Raw genomic sequence first — 10,042 nt, 5'->3', positions numbered from 1 at the left:
ATAGTCCTTCTCTGAAATACTTTAAAAAATGATAAACTTATTTTATTAAAAAGTAGCAAATTCTATTTGGTGTAATTCTTCATTTGTTGGTAAAAATAGAGTTAAATAAAGGAATAATTTTAAGATTTTGACTATTTAGTTAAATAGAGACTAGCTGTACTTTGGATAATTAAAATCATGATACATAATGTAATGTATGTTCTAAATTAGTGAAGTTTTCAGTTCCATTCATGAAACAAAACAGGGTTTCTAACAGTACACTTTGAAAAAAATGAATTTACTCGATAAATACTTTTGGAATATCTGTTATGCAAAGGGATACAAAATGAAAAAGTTATAATAAACTAACATTTGGATGACACTTTGTTGTTTAGAGTACACATTTAAATATACATTTTCTCTTTTAGCACAGCAAGTGCTCTTAGTATTATTGGAACAATGTGTCATTAAGAGAAATAGGAAAGTCAGGAGAAAATTTTAAGAAAAATGATGTTTAGTTTTAGATATGTTAAAGAGATAAAAATCTAATTTAATGAAAATGATTTAAAGCAATGTGTTTGAAAAAAATGATAATTTCCTCTCTTAAAAATGTAGTTAATTCTCCTTTTTGCTAATTGAAGTGCAACTTTTCATGATGTACAGCCTAACTTCACTGAAGCCTTCTGGACTTCAGAGATTAGGCATGGTTCTGATGTACAAACCTCAAAAAAGATATTCCCAGGTCCCTAACTTACTAAGCATAAAGACATCTCTTTAACATTAAAAAGCTTCCAAGAATCTTCACTTATATTATTTATAGTGGTTTTATCTGTTGCTTGAGAAACATATAATGACACAAGGCTAGTCTGAATTAGCAATAACACCTTTGGTTGAATTAGAATTTTATTGATCACAACAGCATCTACATACGCTGTGAAAAATGAGTGAGAAATTACTTGGTTAGGGGGCATATGGTTTTAAGAATGCTGGGATAATTAGAAGTCATCTAACTTTTCTGAGCCTCAGTTTTCTCATCTGAAAATGTGGGGTCTAGATTTTAGAAGCAATGTCCTTTCCTGCTCTAACATTTTATGCTTTTTTTTTTTTTTTTTTTTTTAAATTAGAGAAGTTGTGGTTTTACAGAAAACTCATGCAGAAAGTTCAGGGTTCCCGTACACCACCTTCCCCCTCCAGTTTGTCCCTATTATTAACACTTTGCATTAGTGTGGTACTTTTGTTCCAATTGATGAAAAATATTATTATAATTGTACCATAAACTGTAGTCCAAAGTTTAAGTTAGGGCTCACTATTTGTGTTGTACACTTCTATGGTTTTTAAAATTTTTTATCCTGGTAACACATATATAACCTAAAATTTCCCATTTTGACCACATTGAAATATACAATACAGAGGTGTTAATTTCATTCACAGTGTTATGCTACTATCATCAACCTCCATTACACTTGTATTTTTGATCCATCCATTTTAAGCTTTCAACTCTGGTGTCATTTTAAAGACATCTTTGGTCAACTGCATCTCCTTCTATGTCATCTGGTCCTCTTTTTTATTTTTTTTATCTTTTGAAACTATAAACTTTCAATTCCTAAGTTTATAATGAGCCTTCTCTCTTTCTTAAAAAATCCAGTCTTAAATGTCCTTATAAGAGAGTAAGTGTTCTTTGATTCAATTTGATTGGGTTCAATAACTTTTTGTTAATATGTGCCAGACATTGTGATAAGCACTGGAGAATACAACAATGAGCAAGACATAGTCTTTTCCTCTAGGAGCTTGCCGCCATGTGGAGGAGAGACAAGTAAACAGATAAATGCAGTACAGGGTGGTGTGTACTGATGAAGGGGGGAAGAGCTATGGGAGCACAAAGCAGGAAGAGTCATCTAACCCAAGGCTTCAGAGTTGTGAGGAAAGTGACAGAAATATTCTAGACAGAAAATATTTATGTGCACAGGGCCAGAGTTGAGAGAAAATGTGATGTTTAAGAAACTGAAAGCAGTTTAATATAGTTAAAAGAGTGACGGTGGTTGCAGCAACAGAGGAGGTGCAAGGTAACAGGGGCTGGCCAAATCTCCAGTTACCCAATCAGCAATGTTAGAAGTTTCGAGTTTATCCTGAGAGCAATGGAGAGCAATAAAAAAGATTTGGATCAAGGGATATGTGGTCAAATTTGTATTTTGGAACAGTTGTCTTTAGTTGTGTGTTTGTGGTGTGTGTGTGTGTGTGTGTTTTAAATCTCACATATCCCCCTACAATTTTTTTGAAATTTTAGGAGAAGGTACCTTCTCCATTTTAAGTTGACATCTAATATTTTGTATAACTTTATAAGTTAATTTTTTTGTTAATGAGAAACTTAAAGTCTTAAGCATTTTTAAAGATGAAGCTGAGCACAGATTATACTTGAAATAGTTATTTTATGACATGATGCATACCAAATCTGAAAAGTCATGTAAAATTTTTATCTGTGAGTTTTATCAAATGTATTATGAAAACTATATTACTCTCAGAAGCCATACAATTACATTTAGAATCACTATTCTATGCTGCCTGAGTTGTGAATTCAGGGCAAACTTCACCCTTATAACAAAAATATGTGTAAGACAAGTAAAGGAAGAAGGAACTTATAGGCTTAAGGTGCTTCAGCTAATCATTAAAAGCGGTTTTCAGGTTTCTGCTTTTGCCAAAGGCTGAGTAACAGGGACTGAATTTACACTCCTGCATGAAGCAACCAAAAAAAAAAAAAAAAAAAAAAAACCCAAACAAAATATTTGAAACAATGGTTTCAAGGTGCTGGACTGGACATCAAGCAACAAAGGACAGTGAAACAAACAGTGAGCTCTTCAGTTACCCCAGATACAAATAACTTGATGTTAAAAGGAGAAAGAAAGATATACCACACCAACACTAGTCAAGGAACATAGGAGTGGGTATTTTAATACTATCCATAAGGAATATTATTGAAAGAATGTTACCAGTCTTTGAATTTAGGGCCTATTCTAAGCCAGTATGGCCTCATTTTAACTGATTATATCTGCAACGTCCTATTTCCAAATAAGGTCACACTGAGTGTGATGGTTAGGTTCATGTGTCAACTTGGCCAGGTCTTGGTGCCCAGGTGTCTGGTCAAGCAAGCACTGGCCTAACCATTATTACAAGGACATTTGTGACTGGTTGATAAACCAGAAGGCTGGTTTATTAAATCATCAGTCAGTTGACTGCATCTGTGGCTGATTACATCAATGAAGGGCATGTCTTTGCAATGAGAGAATTCAATCAGCTGGATTTAATCCAATCAGTTGAAGAATTAAGGGAGAAGAGAGAGAACTTTCATGTCTTCTTCAGCCAGCCAGCCTCTCCTGGGGAGTTCATCAAACACCTTCATTGAAGTTGCCAGCTTTCTGCCTGCCCTATGGAATTTGGATTCCTGCATCTTGCCCTATGGAATTTGGACTCATACATCCCCACAGTTGTGTGAGACACTTTTATAAAATCTCATTTTTACAGATTGCTCCTGTTGGTTCTGTTCCCTAGAGAACTCTAACTAATACACCGAGGTTCTGGGTGGACATGAATTTTGGGGGGACACTATTTAACACACTACAATCTGTTTCTAAAAAAGTTAAAAATAGAACTACAATATAGTCTACCTATTCCATTCCCAGGAATTTTAACCAAGAGAATAGAAGCACATGGGCATACAAAGATTTGTACATGATTATTTTATAGAAGCTTTATTTGTAGTAGTCAAAAACAGGTGAATGGCTAAACAAATTGTAGTATAGATATACAATAGCATTACTATTCAGCTGTAAAAGGGAATGGACTTTTGGTACATGCTGTAACATGGATGAATCATAATGATTGTGAGTGGAAGAAGCCTGACCAAAAAAGAGTATGAATTCATTTATATAAAAGTCATTAAAATGCAAAACTAATCTATAGTAACAGGAAACACATCATTGGTTGTGAGGGGGTGTATGGTGTAAGGAGGCATGGGAAAAAGGCATTCTAAATTGGCACAAGGGAACTTGGGAGTGATTGATATGTTCACTGTGTTGATTGTAGTGACGATTTATAGGTGTATCCCTATGTCAAAACTTATCAAATTGTACATCTTAAGTACAGGCATACCTTGTTTTATTGAACTTTGCTTTGTTGTGCTTCGTAGATACCGCATTTTTTACAAATTGAAGGTTTGTGGCAACTTCTGTTGAGGAAGTCTATTGGTGCCATTTTCCAACTGCATGTGCTCCCTTTGTGTCTCTGTGTCACATTTTAAAATATGTACATTGTTTGATGTAATATTTTTGCACACTTAATAGACTATAGTATAGTATAAACACAACTTTTATATGCACTGGAAAAACAAAAAAATTGTGTGTCTAACTTCATTGTGATATTTGCTTTATTGCAGTTGTCTGGAACAGAACCAGCAATATATCTGAAATATGCCTTGTATGTGCATTTCATTGTTTATCAATTTTTACCTCAATAAAGCTGTTTAAAAATTTTAAGTCACATATATTTCATTTTATTAAAAAAATGGTTCTTCCAATTAATTTTAAAAATTGTCCCTTGTTTGGTCTCTGGAAGTTTTCAATCCTGTGACTAGGAAGAGTAAGGGGTATGCCAATCTTTTGTAAAGTGGAAGAATTCAATGAACCAGGACTGTTCTTAGTATCTGTGAACTGATTTTCTTAAAACTATTTGCACACAAGTACCTCTTGGTCATCCTCACTCAGTTTAAAAACTGTACCTCAGTTTGAGGACCACAACTTTTAAAGCTCATCTTGTTTAGATGTGGAGGATAGATCAGGAAATTGCAAGACTGGAAGCAGGAAGATCAGTTGGAGAGGGTGGTGCACTGCAGTAATACAGGTATAAGAGGATGGCGCTTGAATTAAGGTGGTTATGGTGATAATCAACAGATTATAATTTAGAGGGTAGAAGTGATAAACCATGTAGGGTGAATGAGAGGGTGCAGGATTTGGGATGATTTCCAGATTTCTTTTAGAGGCAACCAAATGATTGTGGTACCAGTGAGATGTAGCACAGATGTTTGGGAGAGAAAGAAAAGTTTCATTTTAGACTTGTTGAGTTTAGACAACAACATAAAACAGGACACCTAACTGGGGATGGGAAGTACGTGGATCTGGAGCTCATAAGAGAAAGCTGTCAGAATATAGCTCCTATTAAGAGTATTTGAAACCAGTTCACCAGAATCACCTGGAGCACTTGTTAAAAATACAGATTTCTGGCCCTACCCTAGGCCTACTTTATCAAATTCTATAGGAATAAGCCTGGAAATCTGTAATTAAAAAAGAAAAAGTGTCCTAGGGAAACACAAATGGAGTGTAAGATGAGAGAAGTTTGGGAGTGGAAATACTGAAGAAACCAGCACTTAAGGCTCCTTCTAAAGGATAGATAGAGAAGTAGGAGCAAGCAAAGGTAACTGAGTAAAAGCAAAGAGGTGAAAAGACACTTCTATAGTGCATTATCAAGGAAGCCAAGTTTACATTTAATGATAAATACCTGACCTCTAGAATATGAAGTAGGCATTGTCTAATATAGATGGGACTTAGCCAATCCTTAATGCCGGCACATCACATTCCATTCCATTCCATTCCTGCTTGACAATGAGGCAAGTTGAGGCTCTCCTATTGGTTACCATCCTGTTCTTTGGATTGTTCATAGAAACTACCAAGAGAACCCAGTATCTATGGCCTTGGAGAGTTCAAGTATCAATTTTTCAGCTCAGAAAAAAGTAAGTGAAATACTTTCTTTAAATCTTAGTCCCATTAAGGCCTTGGGCTTTTTATTCCTGTAACTATTTTATTAATAAACTGTTTATCTGTTTTCAGTTTGGGTACCTCTTATCCCCTATATCTTGGGCGCACATTATCTCACCGAGTCTCAATTTTCCCAATTGTAAAAAGCGGGATAAGAACTTCAGTATTACCTTACTACTTTCATGGGGTTGGTTAGAATAAAATGAGTTTTCGAAGGCAGGATTGTCTCACTCTGGCTTCTTAATAGCTATTCTAGAGCTTGACACATATAGCATGAGTGCAGAAACTGGTAGCTGTATTATAATAACTAAATATTTGCTGAAAGGTTAACTGAAAGCCGTTTTAAGTGTTAATATTTACAAATATATTCCACACTTTCCTTTCTCAACCCCGATTTAGACCCCAGGTAACTAAAATTAGAGTGAACTTCTTGACCGGCTGCCAAGCGGTGGCTGTAGGGACTGCAGCCCCGTCCCCATATACAATCTAAATAAAAACATTGTTTGCTGTGCAAACAGCTGCATGACTAGTCCAAACAACTGCTCCCAAATCTGTTCTTTTTGGAAATTTTGAGGGAGCTATAGAACTTTTGAGGGACCTAAGTGATCAGTCCCCACATTGACTGCCCTTGAGATGTGACCACGCAAGTCTTCAAAGTTGCCTTGGCCTTCCCCATGTCCGGAACCTAACGTGAGGCTGCGCCACCAGCTAGGAGTTCCCTCAGGGAATCTGCTCTCTGGAGGACTCCTCGGAATTGCCTGCGAAAGCAGCAACCAGGCCGGCCAACAGCCATCCGCCCCGCCTCCGGAGACGGAGGAGTAGCAGGCGGGGCGGGGCAGGGGACTTTTTCTCTCTTGGGGGGCGGGCCTCCGAGATGGAGGCGGGCCTGGTGGGCGGGGCCTAGCGCCTCCGGCCCCTGTTCGCGAAGGCGGGCGGGATCCGCAGCTGCTGCTGGAGGCCGTCCGCGGCTCAGCTGCCAAGGCGAACGGACTCGGGCTCCTCCCAGTGGCCAGCCCGGGCGGAAGCAGGAGGTGGGGGCAGCGTGCGCGCTGTTGGTCTCTCCCGCGGCACTGGGGCCCGCGTTCCGCGGCTGCTGCTCGATTCGGTGCTTCGCAGGCTGCTGGCACCCGCCCGCTCCTCGACCAGGCCTCCTTCCCAGCACCGGCCCACGGTGTCGACCCCGCCGGCGCTCCCCCGCCCCGTCTCATATTCCCGTCGCTACCGCCGCGGCCCCGGCTCTGGCCCCGATGGCTGTGTGCAACGGAGACTCCAAGGTCAGTCTCTGGCTGAGGGTCTCTGTCTTGCTGCCTCCCGGCGGGGGCGAAGCTCTGGGGTTCGAAAGCCCCCGCGCGGGGCCCTCGCGACCCTCCTCCCGGCCCGTCAGTGCAGCCCTGCGGCTCTGGCAGCGGCGCGTCGGAGAGTCCCCGGTCGGGGCCTGTGGCATGTTTTTCTCCTCCGGGGTGGATGCTTTGTTGATTTTGTTTGCGTGTCGGGGTTCTAGCGCCCGCCGAGCTCCGGGCGTCGGGGAGGGCGTCCTCTCCTCGCGGCCGCGTTGCTGGCCCCCGCCTCCCCCGCGCCTCACTTGGGCGCGGAGCTGGCTGAGCGCGGCCCGAGGGTGGGGGTAGGGAGGCGAACGGATTTGCGTGTGTGTGTGTGTGTGTGTGTGTGTGTGTGTGTGTGTGTGTGTGTGTGTGGGCTTCCTCAAGCCCCCACCCCGTGCCTGCTGGAGGCACGCGGGGGTAGGGGGGAGCTTTTGTGGAGACCCCCGGGCACGCCGCAAGCAGGACAGGGTTGTGGGCCTCGCGTGGGGCGTTCGAGAGCTCTCGCCTTCCCGCCACCCTGTTTCCCGCCTGCCACTCGGGGAGGCCCGCTGGGTTCCCCCACGAGGGCCTTGGGGTCAGCGGCGGCAGGGCCAGCCCGCGGCGGAGGACGGCCTGAGACGGCCCACCCCTCGATCAGTCAGCCCCTCGCCAGGACTTCTGTCCTGCGGGTCCTTATTCCGGGCCCCTCCCGGCTAGTCTTCTCTGAGGTAAAGGGCATAAGGAAAAGTGTATCCAGGCCTGCCCCCATCCTGCCCGCTCTCTATTTTATGTGCTAGAACCTGCTCCCCTGGCATGGGGACCCATCTCCAGGACACGCGCCGCTGCCACCACCCCGGCAGGCTTGGGAGTCGGGAGTCCCGGGGTGCTGAAAAAGTTGCTCACTTCATGTGCATAGAGGGGAGAGCACGTTTGGGCCGCTGTTGCGTTTCTTGTCGCCTCCAACTTAACTTTCTTTAGACCCTTCTCCTTCCCTCGTCCGACTTCTAAATTGGACACCTTTGCTTTCACTTCTACATTAAAATTGTCGTTGGCCTGGTGTTCCTTCAAACCCTCATAAAGACAGCTTTGTCAGCGGGAAACCGCACAGTTTTGAATTGGGACGTACTTGAGCAAGATGTATCTCCTTCTATGTGATGTTTATGGCCTGAGTTTAGGAAATCACTTCATTAAATTTCATTCGGGTGCGTGGAGTTCTAAACTTCGGGTGGGGATTGGTGTTTTGAGTCTGGTAGGAGTGCCTTATTCAGGCAGAGTTTTAAAATTCGCTTACGAAGATGTTGTCACATCTAATGGATCCTCACTCGCTGTGAACGATTGCTTAGGACCTGGTAAACATTCAAAAATGCTTGTTGAACAAATGAGTGAAGCTTATAAAGTAGCCCTTTTAAACCGAGGGAACTGATGCTTAGACTAGTTGGCGCTTATTTTCAGTATTATAAAGCTGAATGAAGACATTCAAACTTTTAGCTTTTGACCTCTGTTAATGTATACCTCGGTGCTCAGCCCTTTCCTGTACATTATTTGACTTGCAAAGCATTTTGCTTCCCCCTTTAATTTTTTTTAAACAGTTTTATTCACACACCATATAATCCATCCCAAATCAATGACTCTTGGTATAATCACAGCCTTTAATTTTGAGCCTTACAGCTCATTGGGAAAGATTCATCTTGGTGCTTTCCAAGTAGTCTTAGAGGAAACTATGGTACTAGAAGCACTCAAACCTAATTTGCAGACTTTGAAAAATGAGTAGTGCATTTGAGTTGAGTGACAACAGAAAATTCATGATTTAGTTTCCAAACCAATTTATTTGTCTCAGGATTATATAACACAGTTTTTTTCCTAGCTTTTTTTTTTCCTCCTTTTTTTTTATTTGGAATTTTAAAGAGAATTTTCATCAATTTGATATATTTGAGCCTAAGGTGAATTGTGATTGAAAAATTGTGATGGACTTATTTTTCTATCAAGGTCCTTTATGTTTTATAACATAATTAAACATTAGATGTGGATCAAACTGGAAACATTTTCCTGAGGAACAATCCAGGAAATTAACATATTTCATCAAATCTGTGACTATTTTATGTACCCTTAAGATAAAACAACATAAAAAATCTTGACAATTAAACCCTGATGTGCCATTGATCTAAGGAACCTTTCAAGTAAAGATATGTTTAAATATGAGGAAAAATTCTTATTAAAATAGATGAAATAAGATTTTTTTAAGAGATCTACCTGGAAATTTGAGTAGGTGTCTATTTTCCATAGTTTAGCGCTGAACCGCCTTTGACCGGGGAGTAAAATACAAGTACTGTATCCAGACCTAAGTTTTTACATTGATTGTGCCTTGACAGTCGTGTGTAAATTCTAATTAAAAAATTAAAGTGAAGAAAGGGATGGCTTTGATTACTGTTTCTGGTACATTACAGTTTGACAGGATTCTCTAAAGCAGCATTTTTGCCTAATAAAAATTAGGGAGAGACCTAACAGCTTTAAAAGCATTTGTGCTATTTTCATTAGTTTTATGTACAGAGTTGCATTTTAGAGCTGGAAAGGACTTTTGTGTGTTCTGGCTCCATAAACTGAAAAAATAAGCTGAGATTAGAACCTAACTTTTCTTTTTCTTCCAGGCTGCTTTGGTTACCCATCCAAGGCAAAGACTTGTTTTCTTATTTAAGGAACTCATTTAAGGTTATTTAGATAAAGGTGTTATTTAACATAAAAACCAGAGCACAGATGAATAGCTTTTCTTGAAAAATGTTTTATAACCTATGTCAAAATTGTATTTAACATAATTTTTTCAGTTTTTTTAAGGCAGCATTATCAGAGTAGTGTTCTTTAGGTGATGTGTAAGTTTTCCCACTGTTTGCTCCTATGGAAGCCTCAGACTTCTTTTTTCTTTTTTTAAAATTTTATTGTGATAACATATAAAATTTCCCAGTTTAG

General features: G+C 40.4%; 1 protein-coding gene across 1 annotated transcript in view; it reads left to right on the top strand.

Moving 5' to 3' along the window:
• The first annotated feature begins 6,721 nt into the window (after window positions 1-6,721).
• GMPS (guanine monophosphate synthase) overlaps window positions 6,722-10,042 on the top strand; it is an 82,527-nt gene continuing 79,206 nt past the window's right edge. The window contains exon 1 of the mRNA XM_037842065.1: window positions 6,722-7,054. Within this exon, the coding sequence (XP_037697993.1) occupies window positions 7,028-7,054 (27 nt within the window). The 5' untranslated portion in view covers window positions 6,722-7,027. The remainder of the gene's footprint in view (window positions 7,055-10,042) is intronic.

Source organism: Choloepus didactylus, chromosome 1 (assembly GCF_015220235.1).
Source record: "Choloepus didactylus isolate mChoDid1 chromosome 1, mChoDid1.pri, whole genome shotgun sequence".
Taxonomy (NCBI): domain Eukaryota; kingdom Metazoa; phylum Chordata; class Mammalia; order Pilosa; family Megalonychidae; genus Choloepus; species Choloepus didactylus.
The sequence above is the reverse complement of the archived record's forward strand: the minus strand, read 5'-3'. Positions and strand labels throughout refer to the sequence as shown.